Source organism: Struthio camelus, chromosome 2 (assembly GCF_040807025.1).
Source record: "Struthio camelus isolate bStrCam1 chromosome 2, bStrCam1.hap1, whole genome shotgun sequence".
Lineage (NCBI taxonomy): Eukaryota > Metazoa > Chordata > Aves > Struthioniformes > Struthionidae > Struthio > Struthio camelus.
In genome coordinates this window covers 947,642-971,475 of record NC_090943.1, presented here as the reverse complement: position 1 = coordinate 971,475, position 23,834 = coordinate 947,642, and the positions used below count along the sequence as shown (strand labels likewise).

The window sequence follows — 23,834 nt, the reverse complement described above, 5'->3', positions numbered from 1 at the left end:
CTAACTCAGGACACGGAAACTCAGGGCCGGGCGCCTTTTGAAGCCTTCTGTGCTTTTGTGTTAAACAAAGGCCTGATATAAGATCATTCTAGAAAAGGACAGGAAGACTCGTCTCGCAGTTCACTACGCAAAGGCACAGGGGGCCGAGGGCTCTGCTGCCGGATACGGGAAACGTGTCAGGGAAGGGACTGAGGGGTCCCCGCACTGACCGGTTCTCCCAGCACTCACCGAGCTGTTCGGCACCCCACTCACCCGCGGTGGTGCCACTGCTAGGGATATCTTGCTCTTCTGAGTCTCCCTGAACACCAGCACGGGGATTGTCATCTTCTTCCGCCCAAGAGACAACTTCAGGGGTAACAGCAGCGGGTTCTGCTGCTATGGAAGAGAAATTACAGTGCGATTAACCAACATCCACCTCTCCGTGGGTTTTTGGTTCCTCGGCATCTCTGGGAGAGCCACGGGGCTGCGAATTGCTTTGGCAACGTCCTGCTCCAGGTCTGGGCAAAGCTGTGCCACCCCGCGCAAGGGACGGCGAGGGCGGCCAGGAGGCCGTCTCGCAGGAGGCTCTGCAGCCGGCGTTCCTCTCCAGAGCTGCCCCTCGCAGCGCCGGGTCGGGAGACCGAGCCGCCGCCGCCTCGCACGGTCGCCGCTCTCAGACCCAGCCGGGCCGCGCTGGCTGCGCCCACCGGTTCCCCGCTGGCCGGGCACCTGCCTCACGCGGGGACACCCGCACTGAGGCGTCTGCGGCGTGGACTCGGGCCCTGCCTGGTTCTCAGGGTGACGGCAGGGCGCCTGCTGAGGAACAGCTCTGTATGGGGTCAGGCGAGCAAGGGAAGCATCGCCATCAGCCGGCGGCTCAGCCCCGGCACCTCTGTTTCCCCCTGCGCCAGCGGGGTGACCCCCGGCGGCCCCCATCCGGCCGATACGGTTGGCACAAACAGGACGCAGCAGGGGAGCGCTGGCCCAGCCCGGGCCGGGACTCCGCAGCCCCCGCCCAGCCCAGGACTCCCGCCGCCCCTCGCGAGCCGCGAGGCTCGGGGCCGCGCGTCCCCTGTCCCACCTGCGCCGGGCGCCGCGGGAAGCTCCCTGTCCTCGGGGCCCTGCTGCTCAGTGACACACAGCTCCTCGCCCCGCTCGATGCGGGACAGGAGGTCCGGTTTGGAGATGGCGTAATCTGTGCAGGGAAGAAGACAGACAGAGGGAGCAGGTTATTTACCTGCAGGAAGTCTCCGTAACACTCGAGCACGAGCGACACCAGACCTCCGCTCTGGGGCGGGCAAGGGGGAGGAAGTTCTCCTCGGCCTCTTGCAGGAGGCCCTGAGAGCTCTGCGGGGGACGCGCAGACCCACCCCTGCAAGCGGAGCAGCGCTCGCAGCACGGAGGAAGCCGGCTGCAGGGCGCTGCCTCCCCCCCTCCCTGTAACTGCCAGTGCTGCCAGACCAATCCACAGCCTGCCTGCCGGCTCCCTCCTCCCCCGAGATCTCAGCCCTGGAGGCCAGCGAGACCACAAACAAGACGACGCGTATACAGCTCTGGGAGAGCAATCTTCAGGCTGAGAAAGAAACACCCGCTGCAGGGAAGCGATTGCGGAGTCGGGCTGGAGGCTGCCCCCAACGCAGCACCGTGGGCACGCGCTGCGGCGCGAGTACCTGCGCCCTCGCCGTGCCCCGGCCACGGGCTGCCTTTGTCCAGCCGGCAAACGCCGGGCTGTTCAGGCCGCCCTGGGGCTGCCCACGGAGCAAAGCGGCTGCCAGGCCACGGGGGGCTGGGCACGTGCAGCCAAACGCAACCATCCGTCAGGGCTGAAGGACGGCACGTCTCTGCTGGTGCAGGAGGAGGGGAGGACGCGCGGAGCTGACTGCTCCTCACCCGTGTCCAGCCCTGCGCGCACCAGCATGGGGACGGCTGCGGCAGGGATTCACTGGACATCGCCAGCAGGTGACGACCTCTCCGTTCAGAGGGGGACAAAGCTCGTAAGAGTCACGGGTCAGAGTCTAGACCTAGAAAAACCTCTCGTACAAACCAGCACGAGAGCCGACCTGCCCTTGGGCTCCCTGCGGACAGCCACAGAAACACCAGCTGGAACGACTGTAATTCTGTGGCACAGATATCAGTCATGCCCCGGACAGAGACTACCCCCACTTCGCCAGTCTGCATCTGCTACCAGCGTGGACATGGCTTGGAGGAGTAACACAGCTGCAAGGTCTCATGTCACACCGAACCCTCTGAGCCACCCTGGCCTGCTGCGATACCAAGGCGTGAGAGGCGCACACAGATCTGCGGCTCGTTGGCTCACCTCAGCCATCACAGAGCTTCCCACAAAGGAGTGCGAACGTCTCTGCAAACGTCTCCTTACCCAGAGAGATCAGCAATTCGTAGTTCCCTGTCATCACGGTCTTGTAGAGGTCCTTCTGCCACTTGTCCAGCTTCCCCCACTCTGACTCCGAAAAGTACACAGAGACGTCATCAAACGTCACCGGCACCTGAAACCACAAACAGCCTCATTGCAATGGCAGCTCTGGTGACAGAAGGGAGACCTGACTCTGAGCAGAGGCTGTGACGTGGACAAAACACGTCGGGGAGACGGACCCTTGGCCACACGCTGTCTCTGCAGCTTTGCAGCCGGGCAACTGTACAAACAGCCCACCCAGTGCGAGCACCCAGAGTCGCGCATCAAACCCTTTGCTGCTCGGCTCGCCGTGCAGGGAGGCTCGGCTCGCGCGGCTGCGGCGAGGCCACGCTCACGTGGAGCCGACCTTACAGAGCTACCCCAAAAAGGAGGCGCGCTCTGCGCCATCGCTGCCTCGCAGCGCTGGCTGCCCGTGGCTCGCGCTGCTCGGGCGCGTGTGGGAGCACGCACAGCCCGCCGACCCACCCGAGGACTTTTTGCCCGTTTATTCCCCTGTCTGTTCATCTGCAATTAAGGACCCTCCACTGTTCGTAAAAGTCGTAATTTTCAGTAAGGGAGCTTTAAATTATCAACCCCTCCTGCTGCTGTTGGCTACTTGTTAATTGATTGTTGGCTATTTGTTAACTGACCATGTTCTCCCTTGCAAAAGGCCTTTCTATTTCGCTTAACCGCACAGGGATCAAACCATGCACAGACCCATATCTCGTGCAGAGGGTCCTTCCAGCAGGCAGGGCTGGAGGCCAGCCACAACCGGTGAACTACGCTCAGAGCAGGATGGGGCAGTGTGTCAGTGTCCCTTGCTGTTTCCGGTCACCACCTGAGCACCCGCCCGGGCCGTTACCTTGGGGACCTCGCCCCGGGTGCCCGGCGGCAGCCGCAGGATCCAGAAGTTCCTGTTCTTCAGCAGGTTCTCCATGTTCTCCAGGCGCCGCTGGAGCTGCTCGTAGCTCTGCAGGAGGGTGCCCAGCACGGCCAGCTGGCTCCCGAACTCCACCGACCCTTTCATCACGTCGGCGAGCATCTTCTCGGCCGCCACCATCCTCCCTTCCAGGCCCTGCAGCTGGGCCGCGTGCGAATCCACCTGCTGCTGCACAGCCTGGGCGGGGGGCGCCGCCGGGCACGGGGCGGCCGCCCCGCTCGCCGCCGGCGCTGCCGCCATCCCTCCGCCTGCCGCTCGCCTGCGGGTGACGCGGGGCTGCGAAGGGGCCAGGGGCCACGCCGCCATGTCCTGGGCTGGGCTCTGCTCACCGGGAGACAAACACAGAGCAGGTGATCGCGGGGTCCCAACGCGGCCCTGACAGCCCCCCCCGGCCGCGAGCCTGCGAACCCCCTCCCCGAACGCTGCCGGCTGCGGCACCCGCGTGTGGGGACCCGCGGCCCCGCAGGCACGCGGAGGGACAGGAACCGGGGGCTCCCAGTTGGAGCAGGGGGCTGGGAGCTGGCCTGGGGAGGGACCGAGGGGCACTGGGCTGACTGGGGGGACTGGGAGGTGAGGCGGGGGAGAGCGAGGGGAACTTGAGGAACCCACGGGTGAACTGGGGAGGGACCCCCAGGGTGGTACTGGGCTGACTGGGGGGGACAGGGAGGAGAGGGGGACAGAGGAGAAGTGGGAGGGGAGGCTGGAGGGGAGCTGGGGGGAAACTGAGGGTGAACTGGGCTAACTGGGGAGGATGGAGGGGTGACTGGGAAGGGCCTAGAGGGAACTGGAGGGGATCAAGGTGGGACTGGGGGCACTGGGGGGGATCGAGGGAGCACTGGGGGGCGGGGCAAGGAGGGATCTAGAGAGTTCTGGGGAGGGCCTGGGGGATCGAGAAGCGTACGGGGGGGGCAGGGGGCACTGAGGGGCTGGGGGGATCGAGGGGGTGCTGTGGGGGTCAAGGGGCACTGGGGGGGCCAGGGGGATCGAGAAGCGTACAGTGGGGGCAGGGGGAATGAGGGGCTGGGTGGGGATGGAGGGGGCACTGGGGGGGCCGGGGGAAGAAAGGGGATGGGGGACAGGGGGGCACTGGGGAGAGCGAGGGGGTGCTGGGGGAGTGGGGGGATTGAGGGGGCGCTGGGGGGGACCGAGGGGGTACTGGGGGGGGGGTCAGGGAATGCTGTGGGGGGGTGGGGGGATCGGGGGCGCTGGGGGGTCAGGGGGGATCGAGGGGGCGCTGGGGGGGGTTAGGGGGGATCGAGGGGGCACTGGGGGGGGTTAGGGGGGATCCAGGGGGTGCTGGGGGGGGTCAGGGGGATCGGGGAGCGCTGGGGGGGTCAGGGGGGATCGGGGAGCGCTGGGGGGGGTCAGGGGGGATCGAGGGGGCACTGGGGGGGGCAGGGGGGATCGAGGGGGCGCTGGGGGGGGTCAGGGGGGATGAGGGGGGGCGCTGGGGGGGTCAGGGGGGATCTAGGGGGCGCTGGGGGAGTCGGGGGGGATCGGGGGGCGCTGGGGGGGGGTCAGGGGGGATCCAGAGGGTGCTGGGGGGGGTCGGGGGGATCGGGGAGCGCTGGGGGGGTCAGGGGGGATCGGGGAGCGCTGGGGGGGGTCAGGGGGGATCCAGGGGGCGCTGGGGGGGAGTCAGAGGGGATCCAGGGGGAGCTGCGGGGGGTCAGGGGGGATCGGGGAGCGCTGGGGGGGTCAGGGGGGATCGAGGGGGCGCTGGGGGGAGGATCGGGGGGGGGGGGCGCTAGGACGGGGCCGGGCTGCTTCCCTCGACGGCAGCGTTTCCCGGAGCGCCGGGCCCGGCCCCGCCGCCCTCCCGTCCCTGCCGCACGGCGCTGGGGTCTCCGTCCGTCCGTCCGTCCGTCCCCCCGGCCCCGGCCCGGCCCGCCGCCCGACCCGGCCCGTACCTGCGCACAGCTCCGCGCCGCCATGGCCGCGCCGGGGCCGCCCCGCGACCGCGCCCCCCACAGGCGGCCGCGGCCAGGGAGCGGCGCCGCCCCCGGCGCCCCCTGGCGGCCCGCGGCGGCGGCGGCCGGGCCGGGGCGGCCGCTGGGGGGCAGCCGGGCGCCGGGGGCGGGAGGGGCGGGGCGGGGCTTCCGGGGGGCGGGGCTACGCGGCCGGCACCGCCCCCCGCCGCCGCCGCCGCCGCGGCCTCGCGCCCCGCGGCCCAGGTGTGAAATGGCGGCCGGCGGGCGGCGTCGTCATGGCAACCGCGCCCCGGCCCGGCCCCGCCGCCCTCGGCCCTGCCCGGCCCGGCCGTCCTGTCCCCTCCATCCCACCCCATCCTCTCCCCTCCCCTCCATCCCCTCCATCCCACCACGTCCCATCTCGTCTCGCCCCGTCCCACCCCACAGGATCACAGGAGGGCCGAGGTTGGCAGGGACCTCTGGAGATCGTCCAGTCCGACCTCCTGCTCCAGCAGCGTCCTCAGAGCACGTTGCCCAGGACCGCGTCCAGGCGGGTTTTGAAGATCTCCAGCGAAGGAGACTCCACCGCCTCTCTGGGCAACCTGGGCCAGGGCTCGGTCACCCTCACAGTCAAGAAGTTTTTCCTCAGGTTTAGGTGGAACTTCCTGTGGTTCAGTTTCTGCCTGTTGCCTTTTGTCCTGTCGCTGGGCACCATGGAGAAGAGACTGGCCCCATCCTCTCGACACCCCCCCCCCTTTCAGACACTTGTACACGTCAATGAGATCGCCTCTCCGTCTTCTCTTCTCCAGGCTGAACAGGCCCAGCTCTCGCAGTCTTTCTTCATAGGAGAGGTGCTCCAGTCCCCTCATCATCTTGGTAGCCCTCCGCTGGACTCTCCCCAGTAGCACCATGTCTCTCTTGTGCTGGGGAGCCCAGAACTGGACCCAGCACTCCAGGTGAGGCTTCACCAGGGCTGAGGAGAGGGGCAGGATCACCTCCCTCCACCTGCTGGCAACACTCTGCCTCATGCACCCCAGGAGACCATTGGCCTTCTTGGCCACAAGGCCACACTGCTGCCTCATGGTCAACTTGTTGTCCACCAGCACTCCCAGGTCCTTCTCTGCAGAGCTGCTTTCCAGCAGGTCAACCCCCAGCCTGTCCTGCTGCCTGGGGTTCTTCCTCCCCAGGGGCAGGACCCTGCCCTTGCCTTGGTTGAACTCCATGAGGTTCCCCTCCGCCCACCTCTCCAGCCTGTCCAGGTCCCTCTGAATGGCAGCACAGCCTTCTGGTGTGTCAGCCACTCCTCCCAGTTTAGTATCATCAGCAAACTTGCTGAGGGTGCACTCTGTCCCTTCCTCCAGCACATTGATGGACCAACTGAACAGGATTGGAGCCAGTATTGACACCTGGCGGACACCTCTAGCTACAGGTCTCCAACTAGACTCTGCGCCACTGATCACAACCCTCTGAGCTCTGCCATCCAGCCAGTTCTCAATCCACCTCACCCTCCACTCATCCAGCCTGCACTTCCTGAGCTTATCTAGGAGGATGTGATGGGAGACAGTGTCCAAAGCCTTGCTGAAGTCCAGGTGGACAACAGCCACTGCTCTCCCCTCCTCTACCCAGCCAGCTGTCCCCTCAGAGAAGGCTATCAGGTTGGTCAAGCATGATTTCCCTCTGGTGAACCCATCCTATCCCCTCCCGTCCCATCCCATCCCATCGCATCCCTCCCATCCCATCCCCTCCCATAGCCTCTCATCCATCCCATCCCATCCTGTCCATCCCATCTGTCCTGTCCTATCCCATCTGTCCCACCCTGTCCTCCCATCCCCTCCCATCCATCCCATCCATCCCATCCTGTCCCACCTGTCCCCTCCCATCCATCCCATCCCATCCATCCCATCCTGTCTCCTGTCTCATCCATACCCTCCCATCTGCCCCATCCTGTCCCATCCATCTCATTCATACCCTCCCATCCCATCCCATCGCGTCCCCTCACGTCCATCCCATCCTGTCCTTCCCATCTGTCCTGCCCTGTCCCATCTGTCCCATCCTATCCCATCCCATTTGCTCCATTCCATTCCATTCATCCTGTTCTGCCTTTTCCCATCCCCTCCCCTCTGCCCCATCCCATCCCATCCATCCTGTCCTGTCCCATCTGTCCCATCTCGTCCCAGCCCATCCCATCTCATCCATCCCCTCCATCCCAAACATCCCGTCCTGTCCCATCCCAGCCCATCTATCCAACCTGTTCATCCTATCCCATCTCATCCCATCCCGCCCATCCTGGTGCAGCCACACGGACAGGCCCCACTCCCACGGCAGCAGCCTCCTGGTGCCCGGCTTTGTTTCTCTTGGAGGTCCCAAACCATGGGGACGATAAGGGGAAGCCAGTAGGACCAAGCGCTTGGACGACCAGGAAACGGTGCCGGTTGCAGAAAGGCAGAGAACAGTCTCCAGGAACAGCTTTTGATGGACAGGACTGTGGGACGAGCCCGCCCTCCTCGTAGGAACGGAAAGGGATTCCTTCCTTCTGAAAGGAAAATCCTGCCCTCGCAGCCCCTGCCCGGCAACGGAGCGGCTGTAACTAAACATTGGTCCCCACATCCTGGAGGACAGCCTGGGCAGCGAGGCCGAACGGGCATCTCTGCGGTGGTGGTCCCGTCCCCACATCCCCTCCCCACGTGTGGGGAGGACCCTCGGTTGGGTCCTGCAGGTATCTCCTCCAGCCGCTGCGCGTCCTTGCCGGGGGTGATGGGGTGGGGGAACCAGACGCGCTGGAGAGACGGGAGACCTCCGGGGAGGAGCCAAGCAGGTCGAGAGTCCCAGCTCAGGGGCTGGAGGGCCTCCGGCACCTCTACGGGGACAGAGACGTTCCCTGCGACTCCCCTTCCGCTCTCCGGCCGCGCTCCACCAGCGCCTGCTCCCGCTCACCCCAGGTCCTCCCACGGCCCCAAACCTGGAGCCCTCGGAGACCGCGATCCCTCCGAACGCAGCCAGCCGCACACGGGGCAGCGAGCGTCTCGCAGTGCCTCCGGCACAGCCCGCTGGGACGCGGCCGGAGCACACCAGCACCGGGGACGGCACGGCCCCGGCACCTCCCGCTGCCACCAGCGCGGCTGAGCTGCTCCTTTTACAAGCGCAACCCGGATCCCACACGGTGCTTTCCCTGCTGCCGCTCACATCTCATTTGGGACCGCTTTTATTTTTAACAGCATGACTTGAACAAACAAAACCCACCAAAGCCCGGCTGGGCTGCCTCTAATTTTTGGAGCCAGCAGCAGGAGCAGCTGCCCGGAGCTGGGGGAGGGAAACAGCCCTTTTGCTGCTTCTCGGCCTCTTTGCACGGGCCACGCGACCCCAACTTTGTGAGCAGCCGCTTTCCCGTCACCGGCCCGTACAGGAGGTGAAACATCCCAAAGCGACCGTACAACTGCTGGCACGCCGGCAAGGAACAGCTCAGGACAGAAATGAATGATTCTCCAGTTATTAGTTCCATTTCTGCAGCCTCCCAGCGTCCTGCATCCCGGTGCGCAAGGACAGACTCTGCCAGCGGAGGGGGAACCGCTGCCTGTGCCGAAACGCAGCCGGAGCAGCAGGAGGCCATCGCCTGCCCGCCGGCCGCGGCACGGCGCACCGCCAGGGACGCGCGGCCCGACAGCGTCACCAGGCAAACGAGCCGGGGACGTTTTCTGAAAATTGCTAATTGTGGCAGCAAGGTGGGAAACGCGGGGCCCCGGATGGCAGGTCCTCGCGCCGCTGCCCGGGCAGCCGTCGGCGCTGCCTCCTCCGCGCGGTGCTCCCGCCAGGAGAAAGGTGGCGAATGGCCCGAGGAGCAGCGGGAGGCACGCTAGCGAAGGCACGGGCGCACGGGGCAGCTCAAGGAGCCGCTGCGGAGTCCCTGGGGCAGGCCTGCGCCGGCCCTCGGCGAGGGCAGGAGCCCCCGGGCAGGCGCCAGGGCTCTGCTGGCTCCCTGCTCTGCCAACACCCCCCGGCCGGGGCCTGCACAGGGTTGAGACGCAGGGGCGAAGGCAGGAGGGCGCAGCCCAGCTGGACACCGGCGGTGGTACAGAGCTGGGGACGCGCTGCTGGAAAAGGGCAGGAGCAGCGCCGGCTGCTGCTCCCCGCCAGCCCCGGGGGCTGCTCCCGCGCACGGACCGGCTCTGCGGGTGCACGTGAGAGCGAGCCAGGGCAGCCTGGGGCTAAGCCCCGTCAGGGCTGCGTTGCCCGAGACACGCGGCCCTGCCGCAGCGAGACAAAACGCCGTGCTGCGCTGCAGAGCCAGGCCTGGCACAAACAGTTTATTGGCAGCTCTGGTACAAAACGCTCGGGCACACGCGAGCGAGGAAGCAGCGAAGCAAACCCGGCACGTCCACGGTGCTGCCAGGCTCTGCAGACAGCCTCCTTCGGGCGGCGGGCCCGAGCAAGCGCGGCCCTGCACGCCCCGGTCCCTCGCTCTTGGCAGCCTCCAGCTCCGCTCAGCCCCGGCGGACCAGGGCACCCCGTCGGGGCGAGGTAGGAAGAGGAGCCCACAGCACGCACGGCCCCTCTCGGAGCACGCGAGGGGCTCCCCATGCCCCCTGCAACAGGCCAAAGTCAGTGCTGGAGGGCAGCGATGTCCCAGCTCGGTGCCCGACCGCGGCAGCCGGGGCAGCCGCTGCAGCCGCACACTAGCACTTCTCATGGCAAGGGACTGTCCCAGCTCCACCTGCACAGCCAAGTCCGGCGACGGCAGACGACTCCTCCGCCCTTGCTGTGGCACTGTTCGGTGCGTGGTACAGTCCAGCTCCCGGAGGCGCAGTGCTACCTTCACGTAAAACCAGAGTCTGCTTCTAGCCGTAACGGCAGCAGAGAAAAAGCTTAAAAACGTGAACCCCAAATGCTGAACACCAACCGTCAGCACGACCAAGTGCCCCAGAGCTGCTCCAGACAGCCTCGCTTCCAGGACACGATTCCGCAGACGCTTGGCACGGACAACAACAGACTTGAGCAGACCCAGCTCAGCTTGTGCAGTTCACCAGTTCAGCAAGTTACCTGGAAAATGCTAATAAGTAACAGCCAGGTGCAGGCCAGTGTGCTGCAGTTGTCACGACAGGAGAAGGGAGAGCGAGGACGAAATACAGAGGCCAAGCAAGGGGAACTAGGGCTGCGATCACTCACCCCACACGGGCTTCAGAATGGAAACACTGTATTGACAGACTTTACAAAAGTTATTACAAAACACGATCACAAACCAGCAGCTGACAATACACAGCGGAAGAGACACCTACTTACAGTCACCTCAGGAACAATACCACTTAGCTCTTAGAGAATTCAACCAATATTTACATAGACATCTGAAAAAACTCTGGTCAGTTACTTCATACATTTAAGTGTTTTAGATCAACTGTGAAATATAGTGCCACACATTTCATTGTATTATAATAATAATAATAATATAATACTAGTTCTAGATTAACTAAAAAACCAAACAGCTCTTTACAGGGGTTAGGAGAAGTTGCTTTCACTTGTCTGACTTACCTGAGTGTGAGACCAAACCCAGTTAAAAAAAATAAAATAAAATCGCCTTCATTGACAGGAGTCCGTATGACAAACCAGCGGCACCTTTCCCTTGGGCCAGAGGGAAACTAAAGCCTCACTGGTGCCAGTTACATCCTGCGAGAACAGAGACATCTCCTCCTCGGGTTAGGTACTCAGTAGTGCCTCTATGCATCCACATACTTCCCCTCCCGATTCCTCCTGCTCCAATCTCTGCTCCAATGTCCTGAGCCCCTTCTCCATCCCATCCGTTCCTCCTACACCTACTTTTTCTCACCTTGCTCTTTGCCGCTCTCTCCTCTTTGCTTTTCTACCTTAAACAAGTTCCGCGTCAGGTCCTTAACCGCATCTCTGCTTCCTCCCTCTCCCCTTGATCCCAGCCCTGGCCTCACGGCACAGAGCTGCTGCTCGAGGTGCGGCAACACAGCTGCAGCGAACGGCCGGTTGCCTGGGAATGGCGTCTTCCCTCCCTCCCTCATGCTTCCAGCCTTGCAGTGAAACGAGTGGAAAAGAACGAAAGCGAAAGCATGTCACTCCTGAATATGCACAAAGATAGGTGGGGAAACACCTGCTAAATACGGACCCCAGAGAATCTCTCAGGACTATTCTCTACAGGCAAAATCCAAACCTGCGTAGGGGACAACTAGTACAAGGCCTACACCGCTATGGAAGTCCCACGTAACCCCGCAGGGTTGAAGAGGTGCCTAGGCCTTCTTATGAGAGTTTTTAAGAGGAATTCCTTTGATGCTTCAACAAAGCGGGCTTTGTAGCACGACCACATGGATTAGCTGCGATACAAGTTCACTTCCCATCATGCTGCTTGTCCACCTGCTAGACTGTATCGTAACCGCGAGCCCTTCTGCCCTTGCCACCCACAGCAGCGTTACTGCTTAGTTTCTTTTTTCACACAGAAATGGCCGGTTTGAGTTGCCGACTCCAAGTTGGCCTGCGAGTCCTCCATGGGCCGGGGGTTGCGCGAGTGGATTTTCTGGTGACAATTCAGAGACTCTTTGTAGCGGAAGTGCTTCCCGCAGACAGGACACTGGTATGGAGTCTCCCCGGTATGGACCCGCCAGTGCTTGAGCAGGTGATCCCTCCGGATGAAGCTCTTCCCGCACTCTGTACACTGATAAGGCCTCTCCCCTGTGTGGATGCGCTGATGGCGGATGGCTTTGGAGAGGTCCCGGAAGTCCTTCCCACAGTAGGTACATGTCAGCGGCCCGTCGCCCTTCCCCGTATGAAGCTTCTGGTGCAAGATAAGACTCACTTCCAGGCTGAAGCTCTCCTTGCACTGGGAGCAGGTATATGGTCTCTCCACCATGTTGTTAGCCTGGTGCCTGACAAAGCCGTACTTGAGACCAGAGCTCTTCTCTGAATCGGGGCGCTTGGACGGTTTGGAGCGGGACGGCCCCTGGGCTCTCGCAGGAGTTATTTTGGATTTCTGTCTGAAGCTTTCCCCTTGCTCCAGGGAAGTGCAGGCTTCCTCGCCTGCGTGGGCTTTCTGGTGGGTGGCAAAGAGCTGCTTGTCCAGGAAGCTCTCCCCACATTCACAGCAGATGTACGGCCCTTCCACTGCAGCTGCTTCCTCAGGAGTGTCCTTCTTTGCCAAGTCTTTCCCGCGGCGAGCAGATCGCCTCAGCCCATTGCCCGTTGCGGGTCTCTGCTGTGGGGTGGATCCACTTCGACTCTTGCTGGTTGGCTTTGCCTCTTCCTCAGGGTTCGGGAAAACATCTTCCCATTTTCCTGCTAATGAGCTAGGAAGCTCAAGGTTCTCTGGACCTTCCTCATCGCACTGCTGTGCATCTGGCAGAGCAGAGACAGTTATGTCATTTCTTTGAGATAACAACTGCCTCATTATTTAGACTGAAAGATCTTTTGGGGTAGAGGTGGTCTTTGCAGTGCACAAACAGTACGTGGCACTACAGGGTTGCAAGTCCCATCTGGGAGCTATCTAAGCAGTACCGGGATACAAATAGAGCCAGAATATTTTGACTTCTTGGGAAAGCTCAGATAATATGACGATGAGGCCTCTCTATATAGCTAGACACAGAAAAAAAGTGGGTTTCTCAGCAGGAGATGAACCAGAACAGATCTTTGAGAACATGCAGTTTAGGACAGCAAAATAAAAAGGGGGGGAAAGGGGAAAATCCCCTCTTTTCCTTTTGGGTTTGTATGGCGCATAGGCCAGGGGCTGAAGGATCTTCCATAACGTAAAGAACAGTAACTCAAAGCAATCCCAAGGACCCTGGCAAAGAGAGGATGACAGGAGCACAGAGGATCAGGGAATGTAGAAAGAGGTCTGAAAAGCAACAGGTTTCTGCAGAATGCAAGAAGGTAGAGACGTGCCCAGTATTTCTGTGCACAGAGAAGGCTGCTCAAACCCTCCCTATCAGAGGACTCTTCAGGTGCTCGTCATTTTGTCAAACACCTAAACACGCAGTCTGAAAATGGGCTGCTTTGTTTTCATCAGGCTGAATTTTCGGAAAAGCATCATCCAGAACAGTTCAGCTGCTTCTGAGAACAAGGCCAGCAGACCAAAAGCACATCCTAGCAAGCTTTCCTTAAGCGAGCAGTTATGCGTTCCCACGCGTCAAAGCGGGGACTTGAAGTGATGGGGCAGGGACAAGGCCACGCCTTTTGCTGTCCCACAGAAAGCCTCACGTTTGGCTGAGACAGAAACCTGTGAAACACACCAGTTTACATATTCTTCTTTGCTGCTAAAGCCATCGAAGTTTGCCTGCACTATGCATGCTCCAGCTCAAAGCTGACCAGACTACAAACATAATACCTGGCTGAGCGACCCGCCCCTGTACAGGTGACCCGCACTCCCTAGCCGGCAGCTGCTTTTACAGCCTTGCTGCTCGCGTACGGTAGTTTCTGCACACGTGTTATCCATCTGCCATGGCTGTCATCCAGCTGCCATGCTGACCCTTGAAGCGAGCCTGGCAGAGATCACAGTAAAGGCAGGATCCCACGCCCAGGCAATCCCCACCAAGTGCCAAGAGCCTGAGCCCGTGTCCGTCTCCCGCCTCGGCCGTTGCAGGGCTGTGCAGCGCTCAGCAAAGCTCTGCGCTTCTAACTCACATGTACTAGCAACCTCCGCGTTCTCCTCCTCTTCGGAGCCCTCGTGACTTTCAGCCAGAGTCTCTTCATATTTATTCCACGAGCTCTCATCCGGACCAGGAAAGGAAAACTCTGTGCATAGGAGAAGAGTGACGTGAGTTTATATTCACAACTGCTCGCTGCTTTACCGAGGATTTCAGGAGAGACGGCCCCATCAGGCAAGAGCCAGCTATGAAGGCAAAGCCCCCTCTCCGCCCGAGGACAATCCTGGCAAAACTCATCAACAGAAGCAAGTGGGAGAGCTCAGGCAGGCTGTGACAACCACATGTCCGTTTTCTACCTTCCCACCGAGTCCTAGGAATTTTATAGCTCACCGGTGCTGGGATCGGTAGGCGTTTCTCCCTCAGAGTCACCCTGATCCTCAGCATTGGGATCCTCTCCTTGTTCTATACGCGACAGAAGGTCAGGCTTAGAAATTGCAGCATCTGTACGTTTAAAAAAAAAAAAAAAAAAAAAGGTCAGAACATTTCCTTTGCCCTTGCAGGACAGAGACTGTTACACCTTTGCCCACCAACCTTCCTTCACTGCTGAGGATGACGGGTAATGGAAAGAGAGGCTTAAGAAGATGCTCTCACACATCTGCACCGCTCACCTTGTCTGGGCCCTGGGAACATGAGCGGACTGCAGGAGCACACTCTGCTCAGGTGAGGAGCACCTCCCAGCCTGCAGCGTGAGGAGGAGAATAAGAAAATGCATCTGTGCTTACCTCCAGACTTCCTTTCTTCTCCTTTGTGCTAAGGTCCGCGGATCCATTACAATGGGAACTTCAGCTTGGGGACAGAACCAGACCTGTCAGCCAACGGCAACAGAGGAAGTGCCCTCCCCATACAGTTCCCTCCAGCCGAGGATTTCCACAGCCAGAACTGTTCCATCCTACTCTTCCGAGTCACAGGCTGTTTGTGGATTTTGATGGGGGAAAGGGGAAATCACACTCTCTCCTAGTACGGAGAGCGGAAAATTTCATTTTGCAACAACAAACGTGAGTCTCCGGTTATTCATTTCCACCACTGCTCTGGTGAATCTATCTGGCTTATATGAGGGCCTGATCTCAGAACCCAGTTACTCAAAGAGAGGAAACCTGCAGATTAAGCACAGATACATTTTTCTAAGCTTCAGGCTCAGATCCACAGATCCCTTTCGGCAGGACTGTTACATTCCTGCGCCTCTGAAGTAGGATGTAGGGTTGTTTTTAAACAGGAGAATGGGGGGGGGGGGCAATATTTATCCTTTGCCTTTCTCCCTTGTACCTAAGGATGCAGCAGAACTCTACACTCCTTCCCACCCCTCACCCTCCCCCCAAAAAGATACGCATCAGCCAGATTTGGATGGCAGGACGTACAGTTTAGTGAGCTCATATATAAGTGATCTGAACGCAAAGAGGGGATTTCTGTCTACCGGGGATGTCTGTGCTCTCTGGACACTGACGTTCAGCCAGGGCAAGAACATCTCTCAAAATACACGTAGGTGCTCCGAAACGCTCGCAACGGTGACACGTCCACGCAGGTGCAGCACAGGTCCAAGTGTCCCTCACGGCCTGGACGGCAAGGAGCGAGCAGGGCACGTTCATGGAGCCTTGAACGCGCTGCCCTGAGCCACGCGAAGGGAAAGCAGACGGCAGAGCCTGCCGTTGCCCTCTCGTTCCTCCCAGCTCTATCCCTGACAACTGCAGGAGCAGCTACTACAACGGTCTGCACGTGAAACGCCTCCCTGGGGCTGGGCTAGGGATTAGACAGAGTGCCAATGCAGACAGCTGACAAACCTTGCTCTCCTTCCTTACGAAACTCTCTGCAGATGGAAGGACTGCTCATCCACAGAAAAGACTGGAAGGAACCTCAGGAGGCAGGGCACCCCTCTGCTGCTAGTAACTGCCCCAAGCGGCAAGCGGCTGATGCACCCAGCGCAGTGGATCTGTGGACCTTTGCATGACAGAGTAAGAATCTCCCCTTTTTCCCACCTTTACCTAGCTTTGGGGTCCTCTCATTTCCCCTCCTCCTCACTACCCAGGTCCTCGCCCGGCTCCTACGGGCCACAGAGACTGCCAGGGAGATGCGGCCACTGTAGCGGTGCTCTTGCGATAGCCATCCACAGCTAAACTAAAACTGTGAGGATTGAACTTCTAAGTTTCCTGGGCTGCTGTTGAAAGCCAACATAACGCGTTACCAGACCGCCACACCATCCACCCTCCCCGAGTCGCCAGTCGCAGGGGTGCTCGTATCCACCAGGCCCTGAGAAAACCTGGCGCGTCAGGAAGCTCAGGGCGAACCCCAGCCGGTCTTTACCCATCGAGATCACGGCCTCGTAGTTGCCTTTCATGATGTGCCTGTAAAGCTCCTTTTGCCATTCGTTCAAGCTTTTCCACTCCTGCTCAGAGAAATTAAACGAAGCGTCGTTGAACGCCACCGGGACCTGCAATCAAAAGCATCACACGCTCAGCAAAGAGCCTCCTGTTGAAGAAAACATCCGGGAACAACCGCTCAAGCGTCGCGCAGCACCGTTCCACGCAGCGATGCCCGTTCCTCCTCACACGCCTTACGCGTCCCCTCGGTTCGCGCAGCTTAGCCCTGGCCTGCAAGGGGTACGATGGGGTTTCCCCTCAGCATCTGCCTACTCCGGCACCCTGCTCCGTCTCCCTGCGTTGCAGACGGCGTCTTTAGCGTAGCGCCCAACAGAGACTCTCTCCCCACGTCATCCTCCACGCTAGTCTCCCGCGGTCACCTCTGAACAGGAGCAAGGCGCACGCGAGCGAACCTAGGCGCGCAGGCGGGGTGAAACCACACCACGGGACCTGCGCGATTCAGAGGTCTGCCTACACGGATCCGTCCGCGCTAAGCCGCCCGCGACCCCGCACAGGGCAGCCCGCGTGTTTGCCGAGTACCGCGGATACATCCTGAGCGGTAATTAATGCGAAACGAGCCGCAGCAGGCGCTTCGCAGCCAGCGCTGCCGCAGGAGAGCAGCGTCCCGACGAGCTGAGCTGAACTCCAGCTGCCCTTAAACAGAACTGCTAGCGCGGAGGACGTGCAACGCAACCCCCGTTTCGGGGACGGGGCCGATACCTTGGGCACTTCCCCCTTTGCCCCCGGGGGCAGCCGCAGGATCCAGAAGTTCCTGTTCTTCAGCAGGTTCTCCATGTTCTCCAGGCGCTTCTGCAGCTGCCCGTACTCCTGGATGAGGGTGCCCAGCGCGGTCCACTTGCTCTCCAGCTGGTTGCCGAACTCCACGGCCGTCTTCTCGCAGCCGATGAGCTTGGTCTCGGCCATGCGCATCCGCCCCTCCAGGTTCATCAGCTGGGCCGCCTGCGAGTCCACCTTGCGGTCCACGGCCTGCAGCTCGGCCACGAGCGTCAGGGAGAGCTCGGCGGCCGGCGGCTCGGCCTCGGCCTCGGCGGCCTGCTCGGCGGGCGGCGGCAGCGGCGGCGCCAGCGCCAGCTCCTGCGGCTCCATGTCCCACTCCAGGTCCTGCGGGGACACACAGCGGGCCGTGGCACCGCGGCTGCTCCGGCAGCGGCCGGGCCGAGGCGGCGGCGGCGGCGGGGGGGGGGGGGGGGGGGGGAGCCGGGCCGGGGGCGCCCGGGGCCCGGCGCGGCGGGAGGCGGCGGGGGCAGCGCTTACCTGCGCGGGGGCCCAGTCGGCCATGGCCGTGCGCGGCGGCGGAGGGGGCGGCGGCGGGAGCGGGGGCGGCGGCGGGAGCGGGGGCGGCGGCGGCGGGAGCGGGGCGGGCCCGGCGCCTCCTCAGCAGCGGCGGGGCAGGGCGGCCATGCCAGGTGCCGCGGGGCGCGCTGGGAGCGGCGGCCGGAGCGGCGGCGGCGGGGGGGGGGTGGCGGCGCCCCCTGGCGGCGGGAGGAGCGCGCGGCGGCGGCGGCGCTGCGGGGAGCGGGGCGGGGGGGGAGCCGGGGGGGTCACACCTGGGGGTCACAGCTGGGGGGTCACAGCTGGGGGGGTCACAGCTGGGGGTCACAGCTGGGGGGGTCACAGCTGTGCTACAGCTGGGGGTCACACCTGGGGGGGGTCACAGCTGGGGGGGGTCACAGCTGGGGGGGTCACACCTGGGGGGGGTCACAGCTGTGCTACAGCTGGGGGTCACACCTGGGGGTCACACCTGGGGGTCACAGCTGGGGGGTCATAGCTGGGGGTCACACCTGGGGGGTCACAGCTGGGGGTCACACCTGGGGGTCACACCCGGGGGTCACACCTGTGGGGGGGTCACAGCTGGGGGGGTCACACCAGGGGGTCACACCTGGGGGGGGTCACAGCTGGGGGTCACACCAGGGGGTCACAGCTGGGGGTCACACCTGGGGGGTTCACACCTCAGGGGGTCACAGCTGGGGGTCACACCTGGTGGGGTCACAGCTGGGGGGGGTCACAGCTGGGGGGGTCACAGCTGGGGGGTCACACCCGGGGGTCACAGCTGGGGGGGTCACACCTGGGGGTCACAGCTGGGGGGTCATAGCTGGGGGGGTCACAGCTGGGGGTCACACCCGGGGGTCACACCTGTGGGGGGGTCACAGCTGTGCTACAGCTGGGGGTCACACCTGGGGGTTCACACCTGGGGGGGTCACACCTGGGGGGTCACAGCCGCGTTACAGCTGGGGGTCACACCTGGGGGGGGTCACACCTGGGGGGTCACAGCCGTGCTACAGCTGGGGGTCACACCTGGGGGGGGTCACAGCCGTGCTACAGCTGGGGGTCACACCTGGGGGGTGTCACACCCGGGAGGGTCACACCTGGGGGGGGTCACAGCCGTGCTACAGCTGGGGGTCACACCTGGGGGGTCACACCTGGGGGGGTCACACCTGGGGGGTCACAGCCGTGCTACAGCTGGGGGTCACACCTGGGGGGGGGGTCACACCTGGGGGGTCACAGCCGTGCTACAGCTGGGGGTCACACCTGGGGGGTCACACCTGGGGGGGGTCACACCTGGGGGGGTCACAGCTGGGGGGGTCACAGCCGTGCTACAGCTGGGGGTCACACCTGGGGGGGGTCACACCCGTGTGCCCCCGCCCCACGGCCCCCGTCCTGCCCCCCGCCCGCCCCACGGCCCCTTTCGGCTCCCGTCCGCGCCGCGGCCCCGCCCCCTCTCCCCCGCGCGGATTGGTCGGCAGCGCGTCCAATCCGCGCGACTCCCGCAGGCGGCGGCCCAATGGCCGTGGCGGCGGGGCGGGGCTCCCCGCGCGTGCCCGTGCGCGTGCGCGTGCGCGCGCCGCCGCCGCCAGCGGGGCCGCGCGGGGCTTCACGGGGCGGCGGCGGCGGCGGCGGCGGCGGCGGGCAGGTAGGTAGGTAGGTAGGGAGCCGGCCCGGGTGCCGCCGCCCGGCCCGCTGCCCCCCCCGGTGCCGGTGTTCCCGTTCCTCCCCCCCCCCGGTGCCGGTGTCCCCGTCCCCCCCCGGTGCCGGTGTCCCCGTTCCTCCCCCGGTGCCGGTGTCCCCGTTCCTCCCCCCCCCCGGTGCCGGTGTCCCCGTCCCCCCCCGGTGCCGGTGTCCCCGTTCCTCCCCGGTGCCGGTGTCCCCGTTCCTCCCCCGGTGCCGGTGTCCCCGTTCCTCCCCCCCCCCCGGTGCCGGTGTCCCCGTCCCCCCCCGGTGCCGGTGTCCCCGTTCCTCCCCCCCCCGGTGCCGGTGTCCCCGTCCCCCCCAGTGCCACCACGGGTGCCCCTGTCCCCCCCCCCAGTGCAGGTGTCCCCGTCCCCCCCCCCCAGCGCCACCACGGGTGCCCCTGTCCCCCCCCCGGTGCAGGTGTCCCCGTCCCCCCCCCAGTGTTGGTGTGGGTGTCCCCATCTCCCAATTCCTCCCCCCAGTGCCGGTGTCCCTGTCCCCCCCCTCAGCGCCACCACGGGTGCCCCTGTCCCCACCCCCAGTGCCGGTGCCCCCCCCCTGCGCCACCACGGGTGCCCCTGTCCCCCCCCCCCCGGTGCCGGTGTCCCCCCCCCCAGCGCCACCACGGGTGCCCCTGTCCCCCCCCCGGTGCCGGTGTCCCCCCCCCCAGTGCCACCACGGGTGTCCCTGTCGTCCCCCCCCAGTGTTGGTGTGGGTATCTCCATCCCCCTATCCCCCCCCCGGTGCCAGTGTCCTCGTCCCCCCCCCCAGCGCCACCACGGGTGCCCCTGTCCCCCCCCCCCGGTGCCAGTGTCCTCGTCCCCCCCCCCAGCGCCACCACGGGTGCCCCTGTCCCCCCCCGGTGCAGGTGTCCCCGCGTCCCGCTGCACACCCGCCCCGCGCCCCCCTCGGTGCGGCCCCGCCGGCGGCACCGCCCCCCCCGCCCGGCTCCCGGTCCCCGCGCACCTCTCCAGCCGCGCCGCCCCGGCAGGGCGCCATGAAGGAGGCCCGCCAGCGCCTCGTCTGCCCGGGTAAGGTGCGGCGGACGCGTCCTCGGGGCGGGGGGCACGCCGGGAGCGAGGGGGAGCGCCGCCGGGGGGGGGGGGGACCGCTGAGCACGGGGAAACTCGTCGCCTAAGTGAGGGGCCGAACGCGCAGAGCCCGGGCTTTGGCCCGGCCGGATCCGCCGTGAAGGCGGGAGGATTCACGCCCGGACGTGCTCGTTTCCGCAGGGGACCGGCCGGCGAGGAAGGTGAAGAGCGAGGAGGGGGTGTCGCAGCCCGGCGGGTGCCTGGCCCCCGGCGCCCCGCCGACGCCGCGCGCCGGCCGGACCGACTTCCCCGGGCCGCCCCGGCAGCAGAGCTGCGGCTACCGGAGCGTCGCCGAGGCGGAGCCGAACGCCGCCGGCGGGTTCAGCCCCCCGGCGGACCCCTTCGAGGGCCGCCGCCGGCCGAGGGAGCCGCCGCACGGACGCGCCGAGTGCCCGAGAGGCTTCGGCCAGAAACCGGACGCGGTGCGGCAGCGGCTGGCCCGCGCCGCGCAGCGCTCCTACGTCTGCGGCCGCTGCGGGAGAGGCTCGGCGGAGCGCGGCAGCCTCGCGGCGCGCCGGGCCGGGCCGCCCGCGGGCAGCCCCTGCCGCCTGGCCGCCGGCGCCAGCAGCTCCCTCGGCGCGCCGGCCGAGGCCGGGCCGCCCCGCAAGGAGCGCAAGGAGCTCTCGCTCACCGAGAAGGTGCGCGTGCTGGAGATGCTGGACGGTCCCAAGGTGTCCCAGAGCGAGCTGGCCAAGCGGTTCGGGGTGTCGCAGCCCCAGATCTGCCGCATCATCAAGAACAAGGAGCGCATCCTGAGCGAGTGGCGCCAGCACAGCAACCCCGAGCGGAAGCGCAAGCGGGAGGGCAAGGACGTGGCCATCGAGGCCGCCCTGCTGCGCTGGCTCGAGAGCGCCCGCGCGGCTGACCTGCCCGTCAACGGGCCGCTCCTGCAAGTCAAGGCCAAAAACCTCGCGGAGGCCCTGGGCAAGCCCGATTTTGACCCCAGCAGCAGCTGGCTGGCACGTTTCAAAGTGCGCCACAACATCACCTTCAAGAAGCCGCCCCGGGAGAAGAGGGATGCGGAGCAGCCTACGGCGGAGCACTGGGCCGGCACGGTGCTGCCTGACTTGCTCCGGAGCTACGCGCCCTCCGAGATCTACCACTGCGGGGAGACGGGCGTCCTCTTCCGGGCCACCCCGCCGGGAGCGCTCCCTGCCAGACGGGTGGCCGGCGAGGAGAGAGCCGCCGGCCCCAGCGACCGGCTCACGCTCCTGCTCTGCACCAACGTGGACGGCTCCGAGAAGGCAGCGCTGCTGGCGGTGGGGCAGAGCGCCAGCCCCCGCTGCCTGCGCGGCGTCAACCTGGAGCACATGCCCTGGACGTACCGCGCCAGCAGCCTGGCTCGCATGACGGCCCCTCTCTTCGCCGAGTGGCTGCAGGAGTTCAACGAGGAGATGCGGCGGAAAGGGAAGAGCGTCGTGCTCTTGCTCCACAAGCACGACGCTCACCCCTACCTCGAGCTGTCCAACGTCAGGATGGTCTTCGTGCCCCCGGCCACCACGCTGGCGCAGCCCCTGGACCGTGGCATCATCCGGGACCTCAAGGGCCACTACCGGCGAAGGATGCTGACGCGGCTGCCCGCGCGCGCTGGCCCTCCGGCAGAGCGCGGCGCGGAGCAGCCGACTCTCCTGGACGCCTTGCACGTGCTGGTCCAGGCCTGGGGAGACGTGCGCCCCGGCGTCATAACGAGCTGCTTCCGGGCTGCCGGCTTCAGCCCGGATCCCAGCCCGGACGCGCCCGCCCTTGCTGCGCTCCAGGCGCCCGGCTGGCTCAGCCAGGAGCGGTTTGAGCGCTTTGCGCCCACGGACGAGGGCCTGGACTGCTGCGGGGAGCCAGCAGACGCGGAAGTGACGGAGGTGGCAGACTGGGAGGGGGGGATGGCCGAGGGCGAGGACGCGGAGGAGCCCGTTGCGGTGCGGCCCTGCCCCTCGGAGCCGGAGGTCCGGGAGAGCCTGGCCACGCTGAGGCGGTACCTGGAGTGCTGCGCCACGTCGCCGGCTCTCTTCCAGGCCTTCTACAAGCTGGAGGACGCGGTGCACATGGTGGCGGCGGGCAGCGGGCCAGCCCTGCTCGGGGACGCCCGGCCCAAGCAGTGAGCGGGGCGGCCGAGTGCGCCGCGCTGCCGACGATGCCCCGCGGCGGCTCGGGGCCGTTTGCTGTGTTGGTCGGGGCCCCGGGCGGCGCCACCCGAACGCGGGTCTGCTCCGCGCCCTTGGCAGCGGGGTCGGCGTCGGGCCTGAGCTCCCGCGCCCGCCGCTGCAGGGCTCCGGCTCGCCAGGCGCCCCGGGGCCGCTGGGCGCCGCGCGGGCAACGGCGCGGAGCCGCCGTGCCGCCGGCCGGCTCGGGACGCCCGGCTGCCCCGCGATGCCGCGGGCTGCTCTGGCCACGTGGAGCCCGGACGGTTGCAACAGGCGCATTAAAAAGCAGCGAGTCGGCAAACCGCAGAGCGGATGATGTTTGTCTTCGATATAAGTTACAACCCAGCAATTAGCGGCGGAGAACCGCCGTGTTCCCGCGGCCTGCGCGCGCCTCCCTGCGGGGCCGGCGGGTTCGGGGAGGCCGTGCTTTTCGGCGGCGCTGGGGCTCGCAGGGGCCGCGGGCAGCCCCGCGGGAGGCTGGAGCGACTCCGCCGCGGACCGGGGTAGAAAACGGCCCCGAAGGCCGGCGGTCCTCGCCCGGCCCCGATGCCTTGGTGAGTGCTGGCGTGGGCAGCGCCCCGGGGCCCCTTCCTGCACCCCAGTGGGGGGGAGCAACACCCTGGACCCCCCTTTCTGCACCCCACTGTGGGGGGGGCAATGCCCCAGGCCTCCCCGCTTCCTGCACCCCAATGCAGGGTGTGCAACACCCCAGACACCCCCCTTCCTGCACCCCAGTGTGGGGTGTGCGATGCCCCAGGCCCCCCCGCTTCCTGCACCCCAATGCAGGGTCTGCAACAGCCTGGACCCCCCCCTTCCTGCACCCCAATGGGGGGTGGGCGACACCCCGGGCCCCCTTCCCGCCCCGACGGTTGGTGCATGCACTGCCCCAGGCCTTGCTGGCCGCAGTTTGGGAGGGGTGCTGCCAGCACCCGGGACCGCTGTGTCCCGGGTGGCGCTGGGCTGTGCAGCCCCCCCTTGTCCTGCACCCGCTTCAGCGCGCGCCCCAGCACCGCGTGCCGGGGGGCAAGGGGCACCCGCTGCAGTGCGCGGGCAGGGTGCACCGGGGGGGGCGTCAGGGTGCAGGGGGCGGGAGGTGCAAGGGGCACCCGTGGGGGTGCATGGGGCAGGGTGCACCTGGGGGGGCTCAGGGGGGTGCACAAGGTGGGGGTGCAAGGGGCACCCACTGGGGTGAGCAGGACAGGGTGCGGTGCATGGGGCAGGCTGCACCGGGGCACCCATCGGGGTGCAAGGGGTGCAAGGGCCACCCCCAGGGGTGCACGGGGGCAGGGGGTGCAAGGGACACCCCCGAGGGTGCACGGAGCAGGGTGCCCGTCGGGATGCACGGGGCACCGCTGACGGAGCACAAGGATGGGTGCACCGGGGAGGCGCAAGAGGCAGAG

General features: G+C 65.3%; 2 protein-coding genes and 1 long non-coding RNA gene across 3 annotated transcripts in view; 2 read left to right on the top strand and 1 right to left on the bottom strand.

Moving 5' to 3' along the window:
* The window catches only part of LOC104143134 (uncharacterized), a 28,379-nt gene extending 10,842 nt beyond the window's left edge, over positions 1-17,537 (bottom strand). The window contains exons 1-11 of the mRNA XM_068934275.1: positions 17,511-17,537; positions 16,956-17,357; positions 16,180-16,306; positions 14,215-14,325; positions 13,862-13,972; positions 11,665-12,580; positions 9,877-10,071; positions 3,252-4,029; positions 2,357-2,483; positions 1,061-1,174; positions 229-375 (exon numbers count right to left, since the gene is read on the bottom strand). Of these exons, the coding sequence (XP_068790376.1) occupies positions 229-375; positions 1,061-1,174; positions 2,357-2,483; positions 3,252-4,029; positions 9,877-10,071; positions 11,665-12,580; positions 13,862-13,972; positions 14,215-14,325; positions 16,180-16,306; positions 16,956-17,357; positions 17,511-17,534 (3,052 nt within the window). The 5' untranslated portion in view covers positions 17,535-17,537. The remainder of the gene's footprint in view (positions 1-228; positions 376-1,060; positions 1,175-2,356; positions 2,484-3,251; positions 4,030-9,876; positions 10,072-11,664; positions 12,581-13,861; positions 13,973-14,214; positions 14,326-16,179; positions 16,307-16,955; positions 17,358-17,510) is intronic.
* Positions 6,049-10,735, top strand: LOC138066244 (uncharacterized). The gene is made up of 3 exons (XR_011139477.1): positions 6,049-6,195; positions 6,601-6,894; positions 7,535-10,735. It is a non-coding gene; the product is annotated as an uncharacterized lncRNA (long non-coding RNA).
* A 2,571-nt stretch (positions 17,538-20,108) lies between the features above and the next one.
* LOC138066236 (tigger transposable element-derived protein 3-like) lies at positions 20,109-22,576 on the top strand. Its single transcript, XM_068933903.1, has 2 exons — positions 20,109-20,236; positions 20,438-22,576. The coding sequence occupies exons 1-2, from the start codon at positions 20,203-20,205 to the stop codon at positions 22,390-22,392; spliced, it is 1,989 nt and encodes a 662-aa protein (XP_068790004.1). The 5' UTR covers positions 20,109-20,202; the 3' UTR covers positions 22,393-22,576.
* The last annotated feature ends 1,258 nt before the right edge of the window (positions 22,577-23,834 follow it).

Excerpts from the sequence above, each read along its gene's own strand:
- LOC138066236 (XM_068933903.1), top strand. The coding sequence starts at position 20,203 with ATGAAGGAGGCCCGCCAGCGCCTCGTCTGCCCGG. Across the intron at positions 20,237-20,437 it reads CCAGCGCCTCGTCTGCCCGG|GGGACCGGCCGGCGAGGAAG; the intron begins GTAAGGTGCGGC and ends TCGTTTCCGCAG.